The following is a 16,044-nucleotide window of genomic DNA, read 5'->3' as shown; positions in this document are numbered from 1 at the left end:
GTGCATGGGACAATGCTCAGCCAAATGAGCCACACCAGCCACGGCTTGTTTTATTTTTAATAGCTCTTATCACTATTTAAAATTATCTGGCTCATGTTTACCTTGTATATTGTCTGACTGCTCCCAGTTGAATGTAGTAAGCTCTATGAGGAAAGAAAACTGGTCTGTCTTATCTACTGCAGATTCTTACTGCTGTACCTAGAACAGTGCTGGGCACATAGGAAGCATTCAATATTTGTTGAATACACTAGCACAGTAAACAGACCTGGTGTAAAAATTTTTGCCATTCTAGTTTAGCTTAGTTTAAAATAAATTCTAAATATACTCAAATTTTAATGTTAAAATGTAGCTATTTGCATCACATAAGTGTGATGTGTGTGTATGTGTTATCAGAATCAGCAAAAAAGTAAAACAAGTTTAATTTTTAATTTATTAGAACCCAGTAAGTGATGATTTCAAAAGCAGAGTTTTCATCAAATTAACACTTAATTCAGGGCAAAAATACATTTAAAAAAACCGAAATCTTAAGGCAGAAGTAAAACATTATAAAACCAGCATGTCTAATACAAATTGTAGAATGTCAGAATTTTAAGAGATTCACATAGTATTTTATGGCATTAAATGTTAATACAGTTGGAAATATTATCAATTGATCCAAGACTTCTCAGTTTATAAAATGTCTAGATTACTAACTGAAGAAATTTTGCTGTGTAAGTAATAGCTACCATATAACCAAGTGATTGTTTTTATGATGAAAGAACTAAGGCAGGACATTTCATAGTCTTCATTTGTAAAGATTTTACAGTATTAAACATAAAGTATTACTAGGAGTATCTCTTAGATTAATTGTCCCACCCTAACACCCATAAGTTATACATTAATTCCCTTTAACTCCATTTTTAAAAATTCTGTGAAGTATCATACCTATTCATTTATAAGCCTGACTCTACTCATAGCAATTGCATGAACTGCTTACTTTTATATGGTAGAAAAAACTTTTTAGTAACTCGCCATATCTTTTTCTGGTTGTTTAATAATTTCTAAACTAAAGTTTAAGAATTTTTGTACCTCCAATAAGTGAAAAATTTCTTTAAAAAAAAAAATCTATATGAATCTGAATTTTGACTAGAACCCTGAGTACCGGGGGAGGGGGAGAGCATTTCATGTTTATGTGCAATTACCAGTAGCCCTTCTGAAACACAGAGTTAGCAACCTTAAATTTCTCCTTATGATCAAAACCTTTTATTTTGGGGGTGGAGGGGTTGGATTTGAAAATGCTTTAACTCAGAAAACAAGAATTAGCTAGATTACGTATTCTACTGAAAAGTGTCAAAAAAGACAAATAAATGCATTTAAAATAATTTTGTAAGACTAGCAAATATGAGGTTTATGGGTTCTTAATATTTAATTAATTACAAAGATTCTTCATCTTTATTACAAACTTTTAAGCTATTTTAATAAAATGGCTGTAGACCTCACTGTACTTCTACTTATCTGTGCAATAATAAAAATCTGTTAAAACTCCTTATTTAGTAATTCTGAAAAAGTCTAGTCAAATAATATCACTAAAACTACCAGAGAAGCTTTGAAATACTGATTGCAGATTCATTTCAAAGTTGACTTAGCCTCTTTTAGAATATGGCATTTAAATCATGAATATATTCACTAACTTGAACTCTGAAAATATAAAAATTTTAGCCAGTGCTGGAGTTAAACAGTACTGGTATTATGTGGAAAAAATAAAAATTGAAAATGTATTGTCAATCATGCAATTCACAATTTCATGAACTAAGTAAGGTATATAACTCATAAATATTGTTATGTCTTTGCAGGTTATCTCAACTTTCATCAGGCCTCAGCTAAAAGCTTACCTGCCAAAACACATCAGCACTCACATAAAATAAAAGGAGTAGGGAAGTGATTTTGCACACATGCTGCCCAGTGTTTGGCTTCCAGGTTCCCGTCTTTTATCTAACTAACTATTCTAGGTATAATTCCTGGAAGAGCATGAGATAAGGGGTAGATAGAACAGACCACCTGTTGGGCTAACAAGAATAAGTGTATAAAATTTCTTTCAGCTGAATAACTGTTCTCACTGTGGTTATGTTATGTGCAACTTATAAACTGTACAACCATTTTTTCCTGTTTGTCCATTTGTGTAAAGAATTAGGCTCAATAAAATGTAAAATATACATTAGTTTGCTTTAAATGCAAAGACTACAGTTTTGCTTACTTTGTTTTTGGCTCAACTGTAATATAACCAAAAAGGTCTCTGCTTTAATAATACAATATGAAAAAGTTCACATATGTACATGGGTACATTCCTTCATTAAAATTTTTCCTTAAATCTAACTCAATGTATCTTTACAACTGATACAACTGATCTTTACAACAAAAGTCAAAAAAGACAACGTAGAAATGATTCTGTTATACAGCACTTTAGGTTTTCTGAAGTTTTCCTTTAGGACTTAAAGGACATCATTTAAACGTTGTTTTCCATAGTCTGCAGGATCCATTTGAAGTTCTCGTTCTTCATCATCTGAAAGGGAAATAATTATGTATCAATAATATTATTTTTTAAATCACTTGCAGAAATCCAATTTTAAAAATGACTTTTTTCTCAGGTAGTTTTTCTCTTCGTTATTTTATACCTTCTACAAATAGTGTTCTATCTCACAATTGCTTGGCTAAAGAGGGAAAAGTCTGTAAATGTCTTGGAAGACTACTTAAACAAATTGTTTAATGATAGATGGGATGGATGGATGGATGGATGGATGGATGGATGGATGGATGGATGGAAAGGAGGAAGGAAGCTAGATAGATATAGTCAGCAAAACTTTAGGAAACCACAAACATTGAGGAGTTGATCCTTTTATATATTATTTCTATATAGATGAAGTTCAGTCGTTTTAATTAAAGCTTTAGTAGAAACTGTTCTGTATATATTTTCATGCCTTTAAAAACCAAAATTTTTTCTAATTATAAAATTAATCCATAGTCATCAGGTAAAAATTAGAAAATAAAAGTTACTCATGATCCCAGCGTTTAACATTTTAGTGAATTTCTTGGCTTCTCTGCAAAGAGTTTACCAGTTAATTTTCCTAAGTGGAGTATACAAACCAAAACTTAACCTTTTCTTTACCAAAAAGAAAAAAAATTTATTACATAATATTGTTAGACAGTAAGATCCCCAAAGTCACTTTGAGTAGCTATATTAACTAACTCTACATAGTTCTTTGGAGTTTGACTTACTTGGCTATTCACAGGTTTTTCTGGATCCTTCATAGGTATCACCTGTCACTTCACATTACTGTCAGTTTATCTGCCAGTAGCAATCCTTCTTTCCTAATTTTGCTACAAAGTACAGGTTTTGAAATAAGACTACTCAGAGTATTAAAATGTTAGAACAAGAACGAAAAGTATTTCAATCAGAGTCTAAGAGGCTCCCTTTTTAGTACATGGCTTTAAATGACATCTTTTGGCTCCTCCAGTCTTAAAAAACGACTTCTCTTACTTTCTGTTTCATGATACAGTTACCCAATAGCTTAGTTTTTGATAGACTGAGGTGTTATATCATTTGCCTAGAAATATAATTTTACATAATTTAAAGAAAGTTATATATTGGGATAGAAATTCACATATACACTATAGCTTTCTGAAATCTTACTATTTTTGGTTTAATAGGTTTTCCACTCCCAGCTTCTCTGGTATATCCTATTGTAAAATTTTGTTCAAGAAAGATGCCATGGCCCGGCCAGCGTGGCTCAGCGGTGGAGCATCCATCTAGGATCCAGGAGACCATGGTTTGATTCCCGGTCAGAGCACATGCCCCGGTTTCGGGCTTGATCCCCAGCAGGGGGCGCGCAGGAGGCAGCCCGTCAATGACTCATCATTGATGCTTCTATCTCCCTCTCCCTTCCTCTCTCTGAAATCAATAAAGATATATATATATATATATTTTTTAAAAAGAAAGATGCCATGTGGTGTATGTGCTATGTATTAACTTTTCATAAGGATGTGTTCTTATTTCTTCTTTACATTTATTTATAAAAAATGCCAAATCAACTTTCTCTTTCCTTTCAGTAACTTTCCTGTTAAACTTATAGAAATTCTCATTTAGAATTGCAGGAAACAATTCTAACAAACTGATCTCACTTCTTTAATAGTATAATCTATTAGGTATGAAACTCCCAAATCTGTTAACGTGTAAAGGCTGAAATTATATCCATAATCATATTTGAATTTTGAAAATACCTTTGAACTTTAAAAAGTTATCTTTGGTTTTAAAAAAGAAAATAGTCACTGGTACCTAGGATCCATGTTATGGGACCTCACCTTATGACTATAAACACATCTTTCCGGACTTTAGTAATTAAATGAAGACAATCACCATGAAGCAGTGGGAAAAGCTACTATATACAGAATTTCTGGAAATTTAACAGGCAAGTTATTGAAAAAATACGGTTACTTTTGGGGATTCTTAAATGAGGAATTATAAAGATAAAACAAGATAAGAGGAAAGATCTAAGAATAAAAAAAAAAGGAATTCTAGTCCTGGCTCAGGCACTTAACACGATCTAGTTCCTAAACCTCTTTAGATCTCTAATTACCTTCTCAGTAGATTAGGAATAACAGCTGTTTTCTGCCTCAAAATAAAATAATGCATATGAAGGCAGTCTTTACTTCCAAGGTCCTCTATAAATGTAAGGAGAAGTTTGTTGGTTTTATTAACTTATGCTCTTTAGGAAAGTTTTTACATGGTGCCTTCACATTGTTTTTCAGGTTTTCATAGGACTTTTCAAATGTTATCTTTCTTACATTGAGCTAAGTAGAGTCCCTTTTCAATGTAGCTATTCTAGCCAGAATTCAAGTTTCTACTAATAACCTCTGCATTTATCTGTAAAGTATGGTGAAACTACCTAACCAAATCTGATACAGAATAACAACCACTAAATATAATTATATGAACTAGTATTTTATTTCACTTCACAAAGCAGCAAAACCTGTAAATAGCTCACAACATAAAATGACTACTAAAGAAATACAATAAAAGATATTAATAATTTATTAAATAATTCCTAAATTACATCTAGGTCAAGAAAGAACCACTGCCATAAAGCAAGTTCTACCAAGCAGGGAGGCTCCACTAAAACATACAAATTAATCTATAGGCCAAAGTGCAATTATCCTCTAAAGCAGGCAACCCAAAGAAAAAAATTCTAGATTTGCTTCTACTTTTTAAGTTATTATTTTATTCAACAAACATTTATATAGTGTTACAGTGTGAAAGACCCTGTTCTAAGTGCTGAACAAATATTTAAATCATATAATCCACATAACTGTTGAGTTAGATAACTATATTTCTCCCTATTTGACAGATGAGGAAATTGAGGCATAGAGGTTACACAATTCACAAGGTGACAGAGCTAGTAAATGGTACAGTTGGGATTCAAATCCAGGTAGTCTTAGCTTAGAATCAGGCACTTAAGCATTATGCTAAGCTTCCTTCCATAGATATACTTAGTAATATGTATTTCATATTCTATTAAACAAACTTGGAACTTCTATGAGATTAAAGATAAGAGTACAGGAATTTATAAACATCCATCTCCTTAATACAATAAAGAATGGATTAAAAGATATATCCATCAGATGTGCACTATTTCCAGAGCTGATCTTTAAAAAGTCAGGAAAAAAATTTTTACACCAATGTAAATAAAATATTTCTTTTAGGATGCTTCAGGAACCAGGAACTAAAAGCCAAAATAAACCAGGATTGTAAACACAGGAAAATTAGGCTTTAGTTAATTCTACATGAAAACACTGTATATATAGTGCTGACCCAAATGATCAATACAGATGTACAGGCATCAAAGATAAAGCTGGAATCCTTCAGCTCCCTACTGGCAAAGATGCTGCCCAAAGCCAGAGTGTCCTTAGCTGAAGCCAGAACCTCAGTCCTGCAGCTGGAATCTCTAATCCTACGTACACATCAGCCTGAGAAAAAACTCCTAATACTACAGAGAGCAGAGAAGAGCCCCTATTGCTAGAACCTTGTTTTGATATCTCTGGCTGCTGAGTCTCAATGGCTGGAGTAGTTTCCATTCTCTTTCCTAGGTTTGGGGGGAGATGTATTTCAGGCATGCTGAAATCTGAAACACATTTTCCCATAATACTTGTGTTATATATAGTGATTCCACTGTGAATGTAACCACAGCATTTTAGCACTGAGAACACTAGTTAAATACTCTCACGTTACAGGTGAATAAATTTTGGCCCAGAGAGTTTAAGTGACTTGAAAAGCAATACACAACTGATCTCCTAACTCTCAGGCTAATGTATTTTTCCACTCTACTGCCTGCTTTGGCTACAAGTGCGAACTGGCCTTGGAATTCAACCATTATTTCTACACTGAAGCTGTGAAGAAATGCTTTTAAATTCCAAGTATTCAAACTTCACTAGGGAACAGCCATAATTTCCCCTCCCCACTTTTTGAACAATTAATACTATACACAAAAATTTTAAACATGAAACATTTTAAAACATGAAAACATGTTTAAAATTATTTGGGTCTCCAGTATTTCTTTTTAGTCATTTCACCCAAACTTATCCCTCTTTATTTGCTGGAGTTGACATTCTTGCCCTCTCTTCTGTTGCTATCATTTAGTGAACTCCAAAATGGGATGGAAATATTAAATGGCAAATCCCGACTCAAGTAAGATTCACTTGCAAATGAAGAAACCCCAAAATTGACCATTTCCCTCCCTACTTCACTTAGGATATCATCCTCAGTCATTTCCTTATTTATATTCCTTAGAATCAAAGAATTTCCTTGTGAAAGCAGGCAGGGCAGCATGAGGGTACTGAGGACCTACAGCGGGAAGCGGCAATGAAAGAGAGCTTAGGGGAGGACAGGCAGGAGGGTACCAGAGAGAGAGAAGGCACTGAAGATAAAAGAAAGTCCCTGCTATGGATAAAAACCAGAAAAATATTCAACTGAAGTTTTGTAATAAAAGTCATCACCTTTAAGATAGCCAAAATATAAGAAATGATTTTCAATTATGGTTGAAATTAATTACTCTAATGAAAACCTCAAAATTATCAGAGAGGACAGAAGCCTTCTGAAAGAAAACTAGAAATGTTTAAAGGGTAAACCAAGCAAGCTTACAAGACAGAAGTTAAAGGGTTATCACCCTAGTCACAGTTATAACAATAAAAATCAAATGAGAAAAGGATAAAAGTATCAGTTAACAACATCTACTGAGCATCCTGTGTGTGCTAAACACTATGGGTGGGGGGAGCAATATGAAGGCAGAAAAGGGTACAAACAAGACAGAAGGCAAAATAAATGAAAATTCCTGCCCTCTAAGAGCTTACATTCTAATTGGTGAGATGATATAAATGTATGAAAAGGCCTTAATGCAATGTTATAAATAACTGCAAATAAATATAATCCAAACAAGTCACAAAAGCAGTAAGAAAAATGGTAAAATTTATGAAAATGGATGAGTATAGAAGAGGTGAGTATAATTTATTCAAAAGTACCAAAAGGTGTTTGAGAAGTTCTCATTAACATATCCTTAAATAACTCCTAACATTTATTAAAGTGGTCCCTTGGTTTTTGAATGTGCTCTGTTCTAGAAGACCGTTCGAGTTCTGAAACGCTCGAAAACCGAGGGATCAACAGCCGACAGCTGGGCCCCAGGATCCTGCTCTCAGCGGAAGCCGCGTGGCGTGTTCGACTTGTGAGGGGAGTTCGAAAACTGAAGCATTTGTGTCCGGGTTTATGGCGTTCGTAAAGCGAAATGTTTGCCAACGGAGACGTTCGAAAACCGAGGTACCACTGTAATCCCTTTCTATTCCCAATAACCATTCATCCAAAACTACAATGGGCTATCAGAACAATGCCAAGGTGGAAGTCAGAGTCTTTGGTTTTCCTTTTTCTATTAAATATGTAGTATTCTAGGACAACTATATTTTCTTTCGAGTTTCATAAAATCAACTTTTGTCATGAACCTAAGTAAAATTTCATTACCTTAAAAAGAGCTAACGAGTAAATCAAGACAGGTTACATTGAAAAAAACATTTCATGCATAATACTGTAAAATCTAAAACACACACATTAACTTTATAATCAACGTTTATAAAAAAAAGAAAAGCTCCACAAATACTACTAAATGATACAAGCAGGCAGAAAACAGGCCTAAAAACTTGCAAAAAAGCAACATACTCTAATATGCATGCATGGGTAGGGCTGCATGCACACAGGTAGATTCTGAATTTTCACTAAGTTAAAAGCTGAGAAGTAACACAGCGAACAAGGAAAATATGTTGAATCTGTGTATTAAACATAAAATAGGTAAATCTTCACAAACTGATTAAATATAAACTTCAAGCCTCAAAAAAAATTGAAAACAGCCTTTCTATGCTGAATCAGTAGTGAAACAAATTTATCTTCAGTGTAGAGGAGACTATTCCCTTTGTGGCTTCCCTGATAACAAAAAGGTTGGTAAATATTTGCACCTAGAGAAATTGTAAAAAATTATTTCCTGGGAGTATTTGCCTTAGTCTAGGGCCATTTTAAATAATTTAATTCTAAAATTTCTCAAGATTCTCAATTTCAAATTGTGTCTATATCAATATCATGTATAACTAAAAATAAAAATAATTAAAATAATTTACAAATCTAATACCTCTATCATAAAATGGTTTCTAAAATACAATTGAAAAACTGCACAGAACTTCTTTGTATTTAGACTGTACTGCTACTAAGTGGGAAAATGCTACACAAATTCAACCAAGTTGGTTTGGTGGATTTCATGGTCACAGCATGGAGGCCAGGCCCACGCTCACCTTGGACGTCTTCCTCTCCACCATCACCATCTTCTTCCTCATTGTAAGCCAGCTCAGCCTGCTTGTCTGCCTCATACTCACCTACGTTACCATCATCCCCATTATAATCTGCCAGTTTAGAGCCATGCTGCGGATCAACAGGCGATTCATTCTCATCAAAGAATCGGCCTGTGAAGTAGGTAGAGGATTAATTCCAGAGTAAAGAGAGAAGAAAAGAAGGGACCTGTACTGAAGGCAGATCAGAAAGCAGACAAGTGAAACCTGGCAATTTTCAGGACACTGGTTATAAAAAAAGATACATTTTGTGAAAGTTATTCAAGACAAAAGGAAATAAGAATGAAGACAGAAAATAATTTTTATTTAAGAATTTTTCTTTTGTGTTAATTTTAGTACTTGCTAGTTAAGGTTTTAATGTTTTCTTAAAGATAAGGGCACCATATTCAGGATTGTTTTCCTAATAACCAATGACTTCTCTCATATAAGTATTTGTCTAATTTAACACTTTACGAGACGAATATTTGTATTACTACATACAATACATATTTGAAATTTGTAGTCATTTATTGCTTTATGAAATACCACTTTCCATGAATAATTTTGATAACTTTTTTATATAAAAATAAATAAGTACTATGGAGACTAGTTTCTTTTTGGATACTAAGACAAACTGACTGACACACCTGAGAACTATCTTAAGTTCCTTCAGTAACTTAGTGATTCACTATAGCCCTGAATTGATTTCCAAGTTGGGATGGCAGAGACAGTAGACTATCAGAACCCCTGGTGGTATGTGTTTTGAAAAAACAACCCAAGTAATTCTGATTTATTCTTTCCCATTTCCTAAACCAGATATTTAAAAGTCAATGGTAGAGGAAACTTAAGAAAGTTGACCTACATGAAGCTGTTGTATTGTACACATCAATAACAACTAGAAATCAAGAAAAGCAACAGACATAACTACTCTAGAAAGCTATTCAACAACCAGGCATTAAAAATAAAAATGTTAGGCAAACTAAGATCTGACTCACAAACACAAGTTAAACTCTACTTTGATATTAAATTTAAGCAGCATAAAAGTAAATTTTATTCCAATCCCTAAAATATGACATTAACTTCCTCATGATGTAAGAACTGAATACTTTAAAAAATTATAACTTTCTGTGATAGGTCTAAAAGTTTTAGAATTATATTATAAAAATTTACATTGCAAAAAGACATTCGGAGGGGGAAAAAAAACTTCCTCTGCTTGGAAAGAAAGGTTAAGTGCAAATGAAAAGAAAAATTATGGAGGTGATGGTCAATTCTACAGATGGCTCACCACATCATCAGGCCAATATATTTATAATCACTGGGTGATGATGAGTCAATCAGGAAAATAAAGAACAAATCACGCAGACTTTTAAAGGTGAGGGGTGTGTCAACAGAAACTGAAGTAATTGTGACCAGTAAAAAAAAGAAACAGAAAGCTGGTGCAGCCTGTGTGGGTCAGTGGTTGAGTGTTGACCCATACACTGAGAGGTCAGTGGTTCCATTTCCGGTAAGGGCACATGCCTGGGTCTGATAATCTGACTAGCCTGAATTCAGTCATACAATTTTAATACTATGATTACAGTGATATTCAGAGATAGTCAGAAAATCAATAACAAGAATGAATGACCACACAACTGTCCTTTGTTAAATAGTAATTCGTGCTATCATAGATACAGAATTTTCATCTCTGTAGAAAGAGCTAACCCTTAGAAACAATGAGAGAGGAAAAGAGCCAACCACACAACATTGCCAGTCAAGTTGGGGACATCAGACAAACTTCACATTAAACAGTGAATGAAGTCGACAATAGAAATAAAAATGCACCCATCGTGTAATGGTTAGCACTCTGGACTCTGAAATAAAAATGCATAATGCTGATCAATAAATATAACAGACTGTAAATTATATAACCGTCAGGCAACATATTTGCAAAACGAGTTATACATAGGAGAAATCAAGTGTGGGTTAGAGCTAGAAGAGGAGATTTTAAAAAAACAGGCAACTTGGTTGGTGTGGCTCAATGGTTGAGCATCGACCCAGGAACCCAGAGCACATGCCCGGGTTTAGGGCTCAGTCTCCAGTAGGGGGCGTGCAGGAGGCAGCTGATGGATGATGTTTCTCTCTCATCAATGTTTCTTTCTATCTCCCTATCCTTCTCCCTTCCTCTCTCTAAAAATCAATAAAAACATTTTTAAAAAATTAAAAAGAGACAAATATATAGAAGCATGACAGAGAGAAGGAAATATTCAAAGAATAAGGATGAAGATGGAGTATTCAAGAGACAGTAAAGAGATTAATTTGACTGTACATTTATATTAGAAAGTGGAAAGAGAAAGTTTGGACAAGCAAATTGGGAATAATTATGAAAGAACTTTAAAGTTAGGGATTTAAAAAGTCCTCCTTGCTCTTCCCAGGTAGGAAAGGTGGTTAGAGTGTTGTCTTGATGCCCCAAGGTTGATGGTTCAATCTCCAGTCAAAGCACATACAAGAATCAACCAATGAATGCACAAATCAATGATTCTCTTACTCTCTCTTTTTTAACTCAATAATTTATAAGATAAATAAATAAAATAAAAAGGCCTCCTATACCCACTAAACAAGGTCACTGTTAAATGAATGACATAGTATATAAAAGTATCTACTCTGCTTTTCATCCATCCATCCAACAAAGATTCACTGATGTATGTGACAGATATCGTGCTAGGCACTATGATACAAAAATATACTTACAACCTCCATAACTCGGAGTAGTAAGGGAGACAAGTAAATAAACAAATAATTAGAAAGTAATGCTATGTGTGCTGTAACACAATGATATAGAAAGACATCGGAATGTGGATACTTGCTACCATTGGTTTCTATTTGATAGAGCAAGTCTGAACTTTATTTAGGAGGCAGCAGGCAATTGTCATGATTTCTTTTCTTTTTATTTTTTCCATCCCCATATCCAACCATAATTTCTTTTCAACTGAGATCAGGAATCTAATCTGCCTTAAGTACCACAGCATCTCCAGGCTCCAGTCAGGTAAGAAACAATAGGACTTAGACTAGAAAGATATCAGAGAAAATGTTAGGTACAGAAAAATCAAATACATTTAAAAATGACAAACCGAATATATGGCACAATGAAGTAGAGTCAAAAAATAATCCTATAATCCTAGCCTGGAAACTAAAAATAATGGTGCTTACACCCAAGATGGAATAATTGGGAATGCACGGGAAAGCAAATGTTGGTTTAGGTATACTGAGCTTAGGGTTACAGTAAAATAGCCAAACGAAAATATTTCATAGATACATACATGGAACTAGACTCTAGGTGTGAAGTGAGGGCTAGATGTGTAGATTTAAGACTGATAAATGTAAAGATAATAGGTTAAACAACTGGAACATAATTTCTTCTTGGAAATAAATATTTACAGAAAACAGCTATAAGTCAAAGGAATGATCTTGGGGAATAACTATATTTAAGAAAGGAAAAAGGAAGTAATGAGAGTAAAGTTACCACATGGTGGTATAAATCTGTGATATGTTTCAACAGGAATTAAATATTAGACTTAGTCTCTGAAGCATTTTATCTATTTAAAGATTTTAAATTTAGTTCTGTCTCTCAATAACCACAATGTTAAAGCTATGCCCAACTAGGGGAGTAATACAGTAATTATATTTAGTTTGGATAGCCAGATTTCCTTATATTGTAGCAAAATTCAATAGTGTACTAGAGTATTATTTTCACCTTGGTGGCTGGTTGAAAATGATTAGCCTAGAGACGATCAGTAAGAAGATAGCTTCATCTCAACAGTTTAAACACGAAAACACAAAGAAGCAACATACACACTAGCTATTCAAAGTCTTCAGGCAGCATCAAGTTGAAGAAATCAATCATAAGAGATTGTTGATACACTTCAGTTCACTTTAAACAACACAACAGAACTTCATATAGAATGACAGGTATTATTTAAAACACCTTCAAGACCAGTAGAAAATTAAAGGACAATGACAAATAACTAGAACATTTCTCAATCACAAAAGGGCATTTCGGTCAAGAGAACTAAATGGTATATTGTAATTCTGTACTATAAGTCAAAGCAAGATAAATTATTTTTTTGCTTCATTAGCTCAAGTTTCAATAATGGGTTTCAATTTCTCAACTATTCTGTTAAAGAGAGTTTCATATTTTTCATGCCATTCTTTTAATACATTACCACTTTTATAAACAAAATTAATCAATCTGACTTGGTTATAATAACTCTAGGGAGGAAAAAAGAAATTTTACTCTAAGGAGGCAACCTCTTTTTCTACCCTTTATCTTACTAGTAGTATATACTTGTACCACTCATCTGGCCATAAACACATTCAAATGACTCCTGCATTATTATTATTTTATTATTATTATTTTAATCCTCACCCAAGGATAGTTTTCCATTGCTTTTCAGAGAGAGTGGGAGGGAGAGAGAGAGAGAGACAGAGAGAGAGAGAGAGAAACAGCAATGTGAGAGAGAAACATCAATTGGTTGCCTATAGCACAAGGCCAGGGCTGGGGATCAAGCCTGCAACCGAGGTATGTGCCCTTAGCAGGAATCAAACTACTGAGCCAAACTGGCTAAGGCGACTCCTGAATTATTTAATTTAATACCTACAGTTTGACAATTTCAAGTATCCCTGAGGGTCTATGACATGTAAAAACTTAATGTGCTGAGACATGAGTTCGAGTCATGAGTGCTGGATGGGGATTGGGGTGTACAAATTGTGACAGAAATGTTACTGCAGGCTTTCCTCACAAAACAATATATAGGGAAAACTGCTGACTGGCTTTTTAACTGTTTATTTTGGTTTCACTATCCCCTTTAAATTTTGGGGTGAACATCACACTTATTTTGCATCTCAGGGTATAGAACCTCCATGTAATAGGCACAGGAAAGAATTTGTTAATTGACTGGACTTATGGAAGGTAAGGAGAAACAGAGGAAATGAAAGAAGCATGGGAGCTAGAAATTATAACTACCACTATCTGAACAATTTGACCATCTCCCATTCCCAATGCAGATAAGTTCAGCTTCTCTTTCTGCTTCTTGATATAATCCACAAGTTGTCTTTTTGTCATTTTTTTCCTTAAGACTAATTCTATGGGGAGAAGAAAGAAGGGAAGGAAAGCACACAACTTGATTGCTTCAAGGTCAAATACTTTTCTCCTTTGCCTCTCCTTTTTATCTTACACCAAACTTACTGGACTAGCTTTAGCACTAACATAGGATAAAGGGCCTGAGGTGGGAAGTAATTTGCTAATTTTTGGAGAAGTTACACCAGGCATGCATTACATATGTACAACAACTACATTAATGTTATGTACATTAAATACTCAGACATTCCACTTCAACTTCAGTATTCAGATATTCTCTAACATTTAAAATAAACAAGGCTATAATGTATTTTAAAAATTCTTGTATGCTAAGCTTGATTCACTGCCTTTCTGAAGCCATATCAAGAAAATGTCAAGACAATACTGTAGTACATTAAAAAATGGAACCATTTCTTCAAATATTTCACAAAAATCTTTCTTTTTAATGTAGCACTATGACATATTTTATCAAAGTTTTACAGATTTTTCTATTTTTTTATTATTAAATATTTTCAGATATACAGAGAAGTATGGAGAATATAACATCCATGTTCCCACCATCCAGAGCTTTATCAAATTTTAATTTTGCCATATTTGTTTCAGAACTTTCAAGTAAATTAAACATTACAAATATAATTAAAGTTCCCTAGGTAGCTCTCCTTGGCATTTTCCTCCTATCCCAAAGGTAACCTCTATCTTAAATTGGGTGTTAAGCACCCTCATGAAGATTTATGTATTCATTAATAAATAGAATTGATTGACAGGCTTTTGAACTTTAAATATACGGCATCCGGACAGGAAAGAGTTAATTCAGCATGCCTGGGCTGCTCAAACCCTGCACATTCCAAAGAAATGCTTGTCTTCAAAACTGGCCCTTGACTGGATCCTGGCAGATCACTGAGGCCTTCTATCTGATAGGTGACTTTGTAAGACTAGGCCTTGGGCCATAGTATACCAATTTGGATAAACTTATCCAAATAAAGTGATTTATGGTGAATATTTGTTTTTGTTAGGTGGACATGGGGAGGGCTAGAGTCTGGGTAGCTGCGCCCAGTCATTTGGGCACTGCATGACGACATGTGGGTACTACATGACTGACCTCCAATAAAAACCCTGGATACCAAGGATCCAATGAGCTTCCCTGGTTGGCAACACTTCACATGTGTTGTCACACATCTCTACCGGGAAAATTAAACACATCTCCATGCAACTTCAATGGAAAAGAACTCCTGGAAGCTTGCGTCTGCTTTCTCCTGGACCTCTCCCAACAAGTCTTTTCATTTGCTGATTTTAATCTGTGTTTTTTTGCTGTACTAAATTGCAACTGTGAGGGTAACAACTCTTCTGGGTCCTATGAGCCCTTCTACTGAATCATCAAGCCTGAAAGTGGTCTTGGGACTCCCAGCAGAGCACCATCTTGTATATACTCTGCAACTTGCTTTATTTCTTCCACATTATGCTTCTGAGATTTATCCATGTTGATAAGTGTGGCTTTGTGCATTTTTTTTAACTCCCACATATGATTCCATTGTATATATAGTATATGCCATGATTTATCCATTCTCATACCATTAGAGTGTTTGTAGGTACATATTAGGTTCTAAGTTATAGGTAAGTACATCTTCTCTAATTAATCTTTTAATTAACAAAAGTTCTTAATTTTAATACAGTCCAATTTATCCTTTTGTTCATTTATAGTTAGCTTTTCTTGGAGGAAGGGTATCTGATATCTGGTTTAAGAAATCTTTGCTTACTCCACATCATGAAGATATTTTCTTCTAGAAGTTCTATTAGCTTTCAATTTTAAATCTGCAATCTATCTTAAATTTAATTATGTGTATTGTGTGAGGTAGGGGAGTAATATTAATATTTTTCCCCATTTGGCTATTCAACTGACCCCATACTATTTATTGAAAAGACTATCTTTTTCCCCATTGCACTACAGTATCAACTTTGTCATAAACCAAGTGACCATAAATGTGCCATCAGTTTCTGGATTCTCTATTCTGTCCCATTGGTCCATCTGTCTATTTTTGTGCCAGTAT

General features: G+C 34.2%; 1 protein-coding gene across 4 annotated transcripts in view; it reads right to left on the bottom strand.

The window, feature by feature from the left end:
• Positions 1-410: 410 nt before the first annotated feature.
• The window catches only part of GOLM2 (golgi membrane protein 2), an 82,149-nt gene continuing 66,515 nt past the window's right edge, over positions 411-16,044 (bottom strand). The window contains exons 9-10 of one of the 4 annotated variants that reach the window (XM_081123562.1): positions 8,854-9,021; positions 412-2,539 (exon numbers count right to left, since the gene is read on the bottom strand). In XM_081123562.1, coding sequence (XP_080979688.1) covers positions 2,469-2,539; positions 8,854-9,021 — 239 coding nt within the window. In that variant the 3' untranslated portion in view covers positions 412-2,468. Of the gene's footprint in view, positions 2,540-8,853; positions 9,022-16,044 lie in introns of all 4 variants that reach the window. The other 3 variants (XM_081123563.1, XM_081123564.1, XM_081123565.1) reach the window with 3 other exon arrangements.

The sequence above is a fragment of the Miniopterus schreibersii genome, assembly GCF_964146895.1.
Source record: "Miniopterus schreibersii genome assembly, chromosome: 1".
In the NCBI taxonomy this organism is placed as follows: Eukaryota; Metazoa; Chordata; class Mammalia; order Chiroptera; family Miniopteridae; genus Miniopterus; species Miniopterus schreibersii.
This window is presented reverse-complemented; position numbering and strand designations above follow the sequence as displayed.